General features: G+C 36.4%; 2 protein-coding genes across 2 annotated transcripts; one reads left to right on the top strand and one right to left on the bottom strand.

Moving 5' to 3' along the window:
* Positions 1-5,217: 5,217 nt before the first annotated feature.
* LOC128210384 (complement C1q and tumor necrosis factor-related protein 9B-like) lies at positions 5,218-8,851 on the bottom strand. The gene is made up of 2 exons (XM_052914713.1): positions 8,547-8,851; positions 5,218-6,909 (listed from the first exon to the last, which is right to left on the bottom strand). Exons 1-2 carry the CDS (start codon positions 8,779-8,781, stop codon positions 6,482-6,484), a joined length of 663 nt encoding a protein of 220 aa, XP_052770673.1. The 5' UTR covers positions 8,782-8,851; the 3' UTR covers positions 5,218-6,481.
* Positions 8,852-10,986: 2,135 nt separating this feature from the next.
* Positions 10,987-13,739, top strand: LOC128210746 (uncharacterized). Its single transcript, XM_052915099.1, has 3 exons — positions 10,987-10,999; positions 11,651-11,863; positions 13,117-13,739. Exons 1-3 carry the CDS (start codon positions 10,987-10,989, stop codon positions 13,347-13,349), a joined length of 459 nt encoding a protein of 152 aa, XP_052771059.1. The 3' UTR covers positions 13,350-13,739.
* Positions 13,740-14,709: the final 970 nt, after the last annotated feature.

Below are 14,709 nucleotides of genomic sequence, written 5' to 3'. Positions count from 1 at the left end.
TTTTTTGCTTCAAAACAACTATTTAATACCGTTCTCTTGCGAATAAACCCCACCCGAAGCTTTGTTTTGGTCAATAACAGTATTGCTATTGTTTTCGAATGCGTAAAGCCAATTTTGGAGTTAAATCGGCTCATTTACGATGAGTTAAATCGGATCATTTACGAAAATGCTTGCTGGTTCATTCTGTACATTTTTAGAACCTAGGTTCATCCCATATCTTAAAGATCTATGGCACATTAAAATAACGAATAAAAGGCGTCGATTTTTTTAAAATTCATGTATATGTTCTAAAGGACGTCTACGAAGTGTAATTTTGTACAGGCAATGTGTGTGTATACCTCGTGATAAATTACGTCATATATGCTACGTCGGAAGGCAACTTTTTGCTGAAAATGAAGACTTAAATCGAAGATAACTTTTCAATCACTACACCATTTTAAATGAAACAAAGGGCAATCTATGCCACCTAAGGAGTCCCGCCTTCGTTGTTTTACCGGAGTTACCGGATAAGGTGATTAGATTCAACAAACACTTCGACAAACCTGTTTCCATCAGAAGGCCGTATTGTGAAACGTTTTGTCGAAGTGTTTTAAGAAACTAAACTCTCAATCAAACACTGGTAAAGGACCGAAGGCGGTGGAAAGTTATCTTTGTTTAAAGTCTTCATTCGAAGAAAAATTCGGATAAATACAGTGTGACATAGATCTTCCAGATTTGGGATGAACCTAGGTTCTAAAAATGTACATAATGAACCAGCAAGCATTTTCGTAACTGAGCCGATATAACTCTAAAATTGGCTTTCTGCATTCGGAAAACAAAAGCAATACTGTTAATGTCAAAAACAAAGCATCGGGTTTGGTTTGTACGCAAAAGAACGGTATTAAATAGTTGTTTTGAAGCAAAAATGCATTGAGTGAGTCGGGAAGCCTAGTAAGAACGTGCATTGTTTTTACGAGATATTTTAATACAGACATTATTTTGATCTAAAACAAGCGTCTTCGTAAACGAGCAATTGCTCTTCATTCGGTGCACATGGTCGTTTCTAAAAATTATCGTTGAAACATATAGAAAACAGTGGTAATTCTCACCGAATCGAGAACGTTTATCACTCAAAACAATGAACCGGGAAGCGTGGACGCACCTGACATTACTGCCCTTGGTCTTCGTTCGCCTTCCGACGTAGCATTTATGACGCAATTTGTCACGTGGTATACACACACTGAAATGGGCGGAGTGAGCATAGCGTCAGGCCTAAAGATGGCGACCATTCATCATATAGGGCAAATTATTTCGATTCGGAAATGTCTACTCATTGTTACATGCCTTATTCCGTTTAATAAGTACGTGCCAGTAATCAAAGCATGGTTATAGCATTTCAGAACATTGGCTACCTTCCATATATATATAGATTTTGAAGCTGAATGGCTGAAAATGCTGGATCTACTTTTTATTGTTTACATTTTACCACATTGTTTGTCCTCGTACACCGAATATGGTCATTTTACCAGTTGTTACCTTTAACCAATTTTCTTTTTCTTTGGAGAAACGTAACTTATTTTCTAACGTTGTTGATGACGCATGGAAACGCGACGTCAGTTTGTAATTTTTCGATGTTGTATCATGGAGAGTCACGTGATTAAAATGGATCAGCCAACATTATTTTGTAAATCAAATAGGTTTAATAAAAAAAACGACCTTCATGAACAAACAATTGAAATAAACTGACTAAAGAAAAAAGACACATCAAGATACAAATAACTAGCTTATACTGTTATTACAAACATTTGGACACACTCGATGGGTATTTAATAACTTGTCCCCAAAATCGTAGGCTATGGTTTTCATACCTTAGTTTCCGAACAGTAGGACCCGATTCATAAAAGCTCAGAAAAAAGGTTTCGGAGAATGTTTTGATTATTTAAAATAACGTTATTTCTTACAAATGGGTACACTTGAAAAATCAATGACAATTTATTACAAATAACAGTAATAATGATATAATTAAGGAAATATACGTAACCCAACTATGCAATAAGCATGGCCGTATAATTTTCTTATTACCATACTTTCTTCAAATTGATATGATTATGCTGTCAATTGAAAAAAAAATAAAGTCACGTGGTATTCAATTTTTAAAGTGATGTTTTGCGCCCTAAATTAAGATTTAACTTTCGGTTTTATGGCACGTTTGTTCTTGCGATAAATGCAATTGTTTTTTTTTATCAAACTGGGGGTCAAAAGGTTAAAAGAAGTCATGAGAAAATATCAATAGGATTTTTGTAGTTAAATTGGGATAAATTAATGCATAATTCTTTTATTTCTAAATTAGTAAAAACCAGGTGCGGATCAAGAAATTGGGTTTATAGGCGGCGTAAATGAGCGGCGTTACCTTTTGACTTGCGCCTTTCCGTCGGAACCAATATTTATTTGGTTTAAATTTTTGGTAGTGGGGGAGAGGATGGAGATTAACACTTTTGAGTACGAAAGTTGCATTTTGGGCGTATTTTATTACGAAAATATATCCTATACCAAAATATAAAACGTAAACTTGGACGATTTAAGAAAGGGGGGGGCGTTCTGGGTGACCCCCCCCCCGTCTGGATGGCTAGTGGTCTGCCTTGGGAAACAGCTGTTTAAGCCATTTATTACTACACTTGAGTTAAAACTGTTACTTTCTTAAATTCCGTATTTCTGTTTTCCACATGTAGAAGATGATACGCTTAATGTACATTATATTATAAAAGTATGGAAAAAGTTTCTTAAAAGCACCATTTTAAAGCATATATTTTGAAATAAAAGAAGTTAAAATTGTACACAAGTATTTTAAATTATTCTTAACTTGCTTCTTAAAAATGGCATCTGTGGACTTATAACTGTCTTGAAAATAATATTGCCATTATAGTTTCTCTATGTGCGTAACTAGATATGTTCGTTTTAAAACACACTCTGAAAAAGCTACTTTTTATGGTATATAGCATTTTTAATGTATGGGAACACGCTGAATGATATAATATAATGCAATGTGCCGCTATCCCCTGCTGTGCATCTCCTGCTTATTGCACTGATGTCACAGTAGGTGCCAATTTCCTGTATATTTGCTTATTGGCTCAGAACCATTTAGGGTTCATTTCTATAATAAAACCTCCAAAACCGCACAGCAGGATATAAAGATCGGAGATCTGATAAGAAAATTAGGCAATTAGATTTAGATCTATACACAGTGGTTGTGTACAATACACTTACTTAAACCTGACTTTGATAATTAAAACTTACCTGTTCGTGATAATCAGACAGCTTTTTTCAATATATAGTCGAGGCAAATATTTCACAAAATAAAGAAGAACAAAAATACTGAGATTAGCTTAATCGTGTAACAGCAGACTTAAGTAGTTTCGAGAAATCGGTATCTAATGATGATTTTTTTAGAATAATCATGGTCATGTATTTCATAGAACGAACTTTGTGTGCGCTGTAACGCCGCATAACAACATCGCCGCATAAACGAAATCAACCTCGTTTATGCAGTGATTTTCAACGCATAAACAGGACTTTCTTATGTGGCAAAAAGGCACACTTTCGCCGCATAAAAAACAATTAAAACACATACTAGTACACTAGTGGTTGATAAAGTTTCATCAAGATCGGACTTAGTTTTTTGTGTCCACTTAACCAAGCTTTGAACTAGACTTTTTGAGACGTAAATTCTGACAAAGATTTAGTAAGATCGGTTTAAATGTGAACCAAACCAATTGATCTTTCTGCGAAAACGTTTGAAATGACGTTTGGCCCAACTAAGGGCGGGAATATATGTTACAACAACGCACCGTCATTTGGGACAATCAGAAAATTGAATCGTCGTATGACGTAACATATATTCTCGACTTTTTGTCAGACTGACGGGCATGTACCCGTGACAATGCGCACTTCCAACGTTATTTCAAACGTTTCTAGAAAAATCAATTGTTAACGACGAACAAACAACAGAAATCCAACAATCCTCACAGCTCCACAAGTGCTCTTTGTGCTCAGATGAGCTAATAATTATTTCAATGTCGTGAACCACTGGTAATTGTGCGATTGTGAAATTTATTCACGTCTAGGACATCATCGTATATCTCTGGTCACCAGAGCAACGAAAGGAAAACTTTTGAATACCTTATTGTTTCCAAAAAAATCAACACAACATTAGTTTTCGGCACTTGAACAAGAGGACTCAGATGACTGATATAGGGTCATCATGGACGTCTTTCTTTCATCGATTGAATTTCTATGCACTAGTCATTTGTAACCAAGACAATGTAGATGTGAACACTCCAAGGGGAGTAATTATTTATTTTCAACTTTCAATTTTGGCTAAACTTTAAAACATTACCTTAAATTTGACCAATTTGCCTGTTTACTTTTCCCGTATTGTTTTTCAAAATGACAGTTATATGCTACGCCCTAATCTTAATCATCATCATAATCAACAACATCATCACAACCACCACCATCACCATCACCACAATCACAACCACCACCACCATCATTATCCCCACAACCACAATCATCATCATCATCATCATCATCATCATCATCATCATCATCATCATCATCATCATCATCATCATCATCATTGAAGTTATGTCACACGCTGAGTTACGTAACGCTACATTCAAATAATATCATATTTACATTCGCCTAGTCCTTTGTTTAAATAAAACTTTATATTGTATAACACGCAAGGGATTATGACGTTGTTGTTAACTTTAATAATTTTATTACGCCTCGATTTGATTAGCACGACGTCATTTAAACAACGATATACGACGTTACAAAATTCAGCTATTCTTTTATACAAACGTATGTTGTCAGTCACACTTCTTTAAGAACAAATATTCAGTCGCAGGAGATACTGCTAATTTTTAATGGCACGGAATATTTTTCGTAAAAATTAATTTAAGTATTGATAGCATTTTTTCTTGCGTTTATGCTATATGAACGCAGTAGGGCAAGTGAGCGAGTGAGCAAGAAGCGCTAGCTTACTTCATGGAACTTTTGCTCGCCTACCCTACTGCATTCATGCAGCATAAACTCAAGAAAAAATGCAATTAATCCTTAAGTGACACAAATATGACCCTTTGAACACTTTTAGAGGTACTCGCTCATATTTTTGGACCAAAAATTGGTTAGCCCGGTAATTCATCTAAAACACTTATGTATCCTTATTTTACTCCATGGTATCGACATTGCAGACAAAAAATCACAATAAGTATAAACAGTATTTAGATTTAAGTGGGGTGTGAATCCACTCCGGTAAAGTAATGAAAAAATAGGTAACAGACGCTTAGACCACAAGGTCACCAGCACTTTAACAAAGTTGTGGATATTTTGACCTCTCACCAATACATCATTAACATCACGTGATAATGTCAATCAACCATTCACATAACAATGAAGCCGTAACTAGGAGACTAATTTCGTTGTTAACGCCAAACTTCTATGACACTATTTGAGCAAAAAGCAACATTTCCAGAAGCCTTCCAACTTCTATACTCCTTATGATTTTGCCACACTTTATTTCGTCATACAAAAAGTGCATTTTTACAAATCATAGGCGGGTATCTTTAAATCGGTAACGAAATATTCAATCGTAAAAGAAAGCTCTGTGTGATAGCTTCATTAAAACAAGCATTACAACTTAGTTTTATTCAGAATAAAGAGATTACATATGATTTGAATTTAAATACAACTGCACAAATATGTTAAAAAAAAACTTAAAATAATTGCACAAAATTCATAAAATGTATGCATTCAATTAGAAGCAAAGAGCATCGCTCATAAGACTGGATATAACAATATGGGAGACATGGACTTGCATCACATTCATCCAGTGTACATGGAATCCATAATGCTATAAGTCTTGCATGGCAATAAGTAATGTCTAAAAGGTTGTCAAACCGCCCTCAACGGGACTCTCCCTAAAAATGTGGAAAATACTCAACTACATTTTACTGGAAATGTGTATACACAATCGTGACAACTCGGCCATCTTCGGCAAGCTTCGAGAGTATGCTGGATAATGGCCGAGGTGGTCCGATTGGAGTATTCAGTGCAGTTTAAATATTAAACGCTACCTACAAATAACAACATGCAATCACGTACATAACATGTGTAAAAATCAACCATTATGCACCAGTCAATTGTAACCACGACCCCCCAGGTCCGAAGGTATACCGGGTATAGGCGGGGGGGGGCCGTGTTTCTACTTTCCAGGTGGCCCCGCAGTGCCGCATGAATGCGGTGGATTTTTCTTCGCGCCAAAAATAGTGGAAAATGGGCCTTAACTAGGGTCCCTGGGGTGAGGGGCATTTGGCGGGGATTTTACCAGCAGTTCGCCCATGGGCTTGGCTGGACCGACAGTCAAAGAAGTCCCCGCTATATCCTGGACCTGGGGGCGTGGTTACAATTGTCTGGTGCACTGGTGACAGCATTGCAATGGTTATTTGTGCATCAGAATGCCCAGGAACGACGTTTTGCCATAACTGGCACTGAAACTGGTACTGGAATACAATTGTGGGGAGGTGTTGCCACTAGTACACCTGATCCATACTCGTTCGTCCTTTTCCATTTTGGTGATGACATTGACAGAGCCACAATCGTTAGCCGCGTTGTTATATTTCACACTCTTGGCAATCATTGCGTGATCCTTCACGATTTCATAGTAGAACCCACGCGTTGCGTAGTTGCAAACGTGCGCAGCGAAGTAGTAGAGTCCCGCGACAGGTGCCCTGAACGTGCCGATGACGTTATCGTATCCATCCCCTTCGTTCATTGTGACATTGCTTAGTATGAGGATTTGGTTTGTGTCCAGGCTTGAATCCACTGGGTAGTAGGCATGGAACGCTACGAGGGGCAGGTCTATATGATCTGAATGTAAATACAAATGTTTCATTCATAAGCTAACGGCGTTTTCAAAAATATATTACCGTAGCCCACGAGATCTCGAACTCGATAGAGCACGTAGGCTTAATGTTCTAATGCTCTATCCCAATTAAAACCTTCAAATTAAGTTATCATCATCTCGAAAAGTAATCTGGTAAAAAAATAACACTTGTTGTCCCCTCTATCTGCGGACATTTCTGGTTTGCAGTTGAATATTCGCGAATAATCGACTGGAAATGGTCGAATATCCGACTGGCGAATATACGAATAAAAGTACATTAAAACAGTGTTTGTCGCAAAGATACATATTTGTACATGCATAAAGAAACATTTGGCGATTAATTTTCCCATATGTGACCTTTAAAACCATATACATGTATATAGACATAATCTGAATCCCCAACTACTGACTGGTTTGCAGTTGAACATTCGCGAATAATCGACTGAAAATGGTCGAATATCCGACTGGCGAATATACGAATAAAAGTAAATTAAAACAGTGTTTGTCGCAAAGATACATATGTGAACACGCATAAAGAAACATTTGGCGATTAATTTTCCCATATGTGACATTCAAAACCATATATATAGACATACTCTGAATCACCAACCACTGACTGGTTTGCAGTTAAACATTCCAGAATAATCGACTGGAAATGGTCGAATATCCGACTGGCGAATATACGAATAAAAGTAAATTAAAATAGTGTATCGCAAAGATACATATGTGTACATGCATACAGAAACATTTGGCGATTAGTTTTCCCATATGTGACCTTTAAAAGCATACATATAGACATAATCTGAATCCCCAGCTACTGACTGGTTTGCAGTTGAACATTCGCGAATAATCGACTGGAAATGGTCGAATATCCGACTGGCGAATATACGAATTAAAGTAAATTAAAACAGTGTTTGTCGCAAAGAAACATATGTGTTCATGCATAAAGAAACATTTGGCGATTAATTTTCCCATATGTGACTTTTAAAACCATACATAAAGACATAATCTGAATCCCCAACTACTGACTGGTTTGCAGTTGAACATTCGCGAATAATCGACTGGAAATGGTCGAATATCCGACTGGCGAATATACCAATAAAAGTGAATTAAAACAGTGTTTGTCGAATCCCCAAGTGGCAACTAGCAGGTAGTTGAATATTCGAATCCCCAATTGGCAACTGGTAAGTAGTTGATTATTCGAATCCCCAACTACCAACTACCAACTACCAACTACCTTCCAACTTTACCGTCATCATATAATAGCACGTATATTTATTGTTTTAAAATATTTTTTCTCCAAATTAGAATTTCCGAGTTCTGCTTTTTCAAACCATCATAATAAAAATGTGTCTTGCTTTCTCTTATCACATCAACCGTTTACTATACAGATGTATATGACTTTACATCCATTGCATGAAGTGTGTCTATAATTTCACCAGTATCAATAATTGAGTAAAAATATTGTATTTTGACTGATTTTCAGCGTTGGCGGGCACAAAATTGTTGACGGTTTTTATTTTGCTCTGAAGAAAAAGAGAATTTTCTTTTTTTTATATTTTAATCAATCGGATTGGCTGGTCTGAGTAACGATTTACATAATGAAACAAATTCGCCTTACCTTTCAAGACGTCCAGTTCGGCCGTTTTGTTCTCCAAGGTCACCGTGACGTTCATCAAGAGGTTCTCGAACTTGTTTCCGGTCTGCACCAGCACCTGTTCCAGCTGCGACATCTTTATCTCCATACGGATCACTTTCTCCAAAAGTTTGGACTCGTATGAAAACTTATCATCTGGTTGGTCAGCGTAAGCAACTGGACACAGAAAGACAAAAATGAAATAAACAAATAGTGTCATTTTTGATGTCGGTGTGTTTTCCTCAGTGTCGTTTATGTTATAATGAGTGGAAATCAGCTTCTGTTTTAAAGCAGAGATTTACCATTACTTATTTTCAAGTGTCTGTCGTTGAACGGCTTTGAAGCTTCAACTGTTTCCTTGTAATTTCAATATGTTTTGGAATCCCCTATTTAAAAAGAACGCTGTAACTTGAAAGTCATTGAGATCTGAAACGCGCCGTTTGAATAAGTGTTTTAGTTCTTCCTTGTTGTGGAAATTATCATGTAGAATATTGAAACAAGGTCATGCATTCTGGGTCCCAAACATAGTATAACACCATACATGTTAAGTTCTAACGATTATAAATAGCCCAAATGATGTTTTACTTAGAAAGTACAAACACATTTATATGAAGTATGTAGGTATAAACATTGCTTTGGTCGGTTTGTTTATGTGTTGTACAAACTGAATAAACAAGAATGTCCCTGAAAAAGTCATTTGATAATGCATTTATTTCGAATGATGATATATATAAAAAAATCAATAAAAAATAATCAATAAAATAAAAATAATGAAGTCATATGACCTAGATACAAGACAGGAACACAGATACACACCCAATGTCTCGACCAAGTTCAAGCATAAGTTTCATTTAGCCTAAAATTTGATTTCACAAAACCGAAAAGTTCATTGTGATTGTCTTAAAAGTAACTTTGTTTGCAAGTCTTAAACCTCTTCAAAATGAAAATATTACGCAAATTATACGATGACAAATAATATATTTCACCGAGTGATATAATTAATTTTATATTTCGCGAGTGGCGTAGCCACGATTGAAATATTTACTTTTGGTGTTCAATAGGTGAAATATATTGCTATCTTACACTGAAACAAACAATTTTTATTTTATGCCTCAAAGTCATTAAATACTCTTTTTAAAAAAGCGCTCAAATTTGAATGCACACGTAACGTCATACGTTGTGTCCTACCCCTGTGCGCGCTGACGTTTGTGTGGAACCGAGAGCGGGCTTAAATTTCAAAACAGTGGAAAATATCAAATTGATATTTTCACTGTTTGAAACAGTGCAATATTTCACTGTTTGAAACAGTGAAATATCAATTTTATTTCACTGGTGTATCTCGATAAACCACATGAAAGCATATAATGAATTACGATCTAACACTCAAACAAACATTTATCCTCTTTATAGTGAGCTTAGATCATTCCTGTTATATGGAACATAAACTTGTAAGAGAAAACAAGAGTTTAAACTTAACAAAAAAACAACAAAAAACGTTCATATATAAGTCGTATCTTGATGGTGTTGACTGCTGTCCACTTGCCGATTGTCATTGAATAAGTTACTGACACAGATTTGTCATTAAGTGCACTTTAGATGTCAAGCTGTGTTGGCTTTCGAATGCCATACACTCTCATGGGCGGATAGAGAGTTTACCGCTTGTGACTCTTACATAGTTTATGGATGTTTTGGTCCTCTTTAAAGCCAGTACTAGAAACGGCACTGAGGTTTATTCATTTTAAATTATCCAATCTATGAGTGATCAAAACAATGAGTTTTTTTCGTTTTGTTTTGTTTTCTCTAAATTCCGATTTAATTTGAAGACACATATTATTTTATATCTATTTTACAACGATTGTGGGAGAGTTATTCCTCTCCTGATCACTCTGGTTGCCGCTTTGTTGCGCTTGTGTATAGTCTTGTTGTGGGGGAGACGGTATGCCTCGAGAAAACCCACGTATCCGGCATGGTTACCACCAACCAAACTCACGTATGCCCAGGCCAGGGGTCGAACCCGGGATGTCTTGGTGAGAAGAGAGAGCACTAACCCCTGTGCTAACAACCTACGCACACGTATTTGACATGTAGCATGCGTTTGTGCTCCTCCATTAACTTTGTTAGAAGCGTGTTTTAAGCCTTAGGTTATAACTGGCATCACGTCCGATCCGATATCTTAAAGTAGAAATGTCCGCAACCACATGACCTGATGGCCTTCGGTATTGGATACTAACAGGTATAACTGTCTTCTAGTCTTAATGGTACTCTGACGGTGGAAAATGATAATATTGATTTCTGAATTGATCCTAAAAGATATCTTGTCTTCAACAGCACTACTCGGCGGAGCGTCGTGATACATTTGCTGTTTAGCATACACGGGGTTCCTGTATTTACATTTACGAATCGTACTATTTATTAGATCAATATAATGGAGCAGCAAGGTGCGTTCAGACTCGAGGAAAAAAATGTACATTTTAAAATATCTACTCTAATTATGTGAACAAATATTCCTTGCACAGAATCCACAATATTATAACTTTTAATTCGCTACAATTTTGTTGCATACGTCTAGAAAGACAAAAAAGTGTCTTTACCGTCGGTTCGCAATTCCTTCTATTTTTCTATCAAGACATCTTTTTCGACTTTCAGGACCTAAAATACGTCATACTTAGCAACCAAAAATGGAACCGTCTAAACGGTTGAAAAAAATACGCATTTTGTGCTCAATATGTTTTTTTAGAAAAAAAGGACATTTTGAAAGGCACTTATTTTTCCTCGAAATTAAGTTCACCTGCTCCTTTATATTCGTGAATTAAGGCAAACTTTTATGAATTAAGCAATAACAATAAAGCCACACCTCGACCCTAATGAGACCATTAAGTATCATATGCAATACGTATGTCCAATCATGTCAATAGGAGCACCTTAGTAATAAAACACGTTTAAACTTCAATTAATATCACTACCATTCATTTTGCGAACTACTTTTACAAACACCGGCATACATCCGAGGCTCGGCGGGTGGCGGAGATTGCCGAGGTGTTCTGAATGTATTCATGAAATAACATTTTTTTCCGATTGGTATTTTACAGGAGCGGTCCACATAGACGACTGTCCGTTGGAGAGACTTATCCCCATCTGGCTGATCGTGAGCGGGGTCGCCCCCATCTTCTTTAGCGGCGCGGTGCGCAAACCGAATGGAGAAGAGGGGAAGGAGGAGACGGAGACCGGAGGTTGCGCACATGTGGCGCGAAGCATCTGTGGGGCGATTGCGCTGGTGTTTAATCTTGCATGGCTCATTTGTGGTATGTATAATTTGTTTCTGTGTAGGTCAGATTATTTAAAGTACAGGGTTGTTTTTCGCCGCCCGTGTCGTTAGACGTCACCAATATGTTTATTAAAATGCAAGCAGTCACGTCTCCCACCTATTTTTCATGAAATTTGGCTACAATGTGCCGGTCTTTAAACAATGCTCAAGGCAAGACTGCTTATGGGTCAAACCCGCTCCAAAGTAGGTCACCAGGCGAAATATTCAGAAAATCCTAATAATAGCTTGATGTGACATTTCCTCCTAATATTTATAAAACTTAGATAAGAATTATCTTTATAAATTTGGTCAAACGTTCAATACCTTTGCTAACACTCAAGATACCAGAGTGTTCGAGGGTGGGTCTTGTCGGGTCAAAAAGAAAGTTACCATGTTAATAAACCCGTTCAGTATGGTCTCTTGCTCGGAGCGTTTGTTTCAATATAATCTGGTCAAAGTTGATTATTGGCATGTCGGGTAAAAAAGTAGGTAACTAGGTCAAATTATGATAAATCTTGCCAAGTTCAATAAATGGGTCATTTTGGAATAAAGAGTAAGTAACTAGCGCAATTCATGTTAGCGTTTGTGCCTCTACACACTCACGGTTAAGCTTGACTTTGGGGTAGTGATATTAAGTGTATCTGTTATACTTAAGGTCCTGTTCGACTTCGGGATCAAGTGAGCGTGTATATCACTATGCGCTTACGGCCATGTTCGACTATGGGTCATGTTAGAATGTGTGACTGTCGCTTAAGTTCAAGTTCGGTCATGTTAGCGTGTGTGTCTCTTTCGCTTAAGGTCAAGTTCGACTAAGAGTAATGTTAGCATGTGTAACGTTATGGCTTAAGATTAAGTTCGATTATGGGTCATGTTAGCGTCAAAAAATAGGACAACCGGTCTAAATGCTCAACAACTAATCATTTACGAGATAAGATTGTCTGCATGTTTTTATGACACTTTGTTCGAATGTGTGTCTCTTTGTAATCTAGGTCAAGTTAGGTGATGGCTTATGTCCCATCAATATATTACTTGTACGAACAAAATGTTATTATCACCCATTTAGGGTCATACGAGTCAACCCAGCGTATTTAGACTAATAGCAATGTATAAAGATAGCTTAAACAAAATGTAGCTTGACAACATGCTTAATTAACTGATGCCTATCCTAACCTGACCTTCACATTAGCTTTTGCCATGGTTACAAACGCTTGGATTTGGTATCACTAATATTGTAAACGTTTCTTTCTTTAGGGTCTGTATGGATCTACCCAACCTACGGCAAGGTAAACGAGGACGGATTTACTCCCTGTGCTGGAAACGTTACGACGGGCTGCTCTGACGACTGCCATAAGCCGACCTTGACCTTTGCTTTTGCTATGGTGACCATGGACTGGATATTCTTTGCATTCTGGTTAATTGCTATTGGTTGCAGTGTGCGCCAAGTTTTGGCAAAGGCGAAAGAATCGCAAAATTTAAACGGCTGATTTTGCTCGTGTTAGAAATTTTTCATTCAAGTTCTTTATGTATCTTTCAGATTATTACCGCATTACCGACTTTTCCATCGTTTATACCTGTACGAGTTTTATAAAATCAGATGAAAATCTCTCTCGCTACTGAAGTGGAGATAACTCTTGAAGAAAATTGCATACACTAAATACCTCATAAGACAAGTATTTTTGTAATTGTTTTTGTTGTAAATGTGTTTATTTTGTTAAGTGATTGGGATTTTAATGGATTGGAATGAAGAAAAATACTCATGCTATATATTTATATATTGATTTCAAGTATAGATTCCAAACGTAAATTTAATATGTTTCCATCTTGGGTTAAAGACTTGGATAAATACGTGTTGTTTATAAACAACACGGTTTCTTTTCTCTCTTTAATAACTAGTTAAATGATGTTGATGTTAATAACATAAAGAGCTCTTTGTTTTACGCTATAACTTTAATATGTTGAAATACAAAATATCAACTTAAACTACCTAGCTTTAAGTACATGTAATATCACCTTGGTTTACGAAGAGTCTAAAGACAGTCTCAGACTCCGAAAATGAAATATTTAAAATCTGAAGAAAATTCATTTACATGACTTTTTCGCAAAGAACTATGGTTACGAGATTTACGATTCAAGTTTCACATCAACACTCGCCATGAAGAAAATTTACAATAAAAATGAAATTTTGCGTCTTGCGCTTGAGCTCAGACTTGAGACTATGCACATAAACATGTTGTACTTAAGAACTGCCCCAACTTGGAGTTCTGGCAAAACTGTAAATCATCATTTCATTTTAATTTTCCTATCTGAGTATTGGTAGTGAATCTTGCTGATTATTTTCTAAATATAAAATTATTATTGTTGTTGTTGTTGTTGTTGTTTTCTGGCCGTTAATAAACATGGACCATGGCTGTTTAAAAACATGGATTACGCAATAACACGTTTGTATTGTTAAGTGTTATTTTGTTTCAGTGACTCGTTTTCTTTTCAAACTTTTGTCAGTGTATATAAGACTCATGTTTAATGTATAGATGGCAATACCAGTCAAAGAAGGAAATGGATACCTTTAAGCCTTTGGCTTTCTCCACAAACCTTTATATTTATATAGGTAGTATTACCTGGGCTTTGCAATATGCACATTGCCTCTTGCAACTTATGGACCGACGTAACGTAAACTACTGATAGCTAAATGCCTTTTACAAACATTTTCTTCGTTGAAGTCTATATTACATGAAACTTCCAAGAATGGATTACAATATTCAAATCACTGTGTAGAGATATTAAACCGCATCGGAATATGTGCTTCTTTTATGAATGCTTGGTGTATGTATACAAATATTTCATTTT

This window comes from Mya arenaria, chromosome 12 (genome assembly GCF_026914265.1).
Source record: "Mya arenaria isolate MELC-2E11 chromosome 12, ASM2691426v1".
In the NCBI taxonomy this organism is placed as follows: Eukaryota; Metazoa; Mollusca; class Bivalvia; order Myida; family Myidae; genus Mya; species Mya arenaria.
This window is presented reverse-complemented; position numbering and strand designations above follow the sequence as displayed.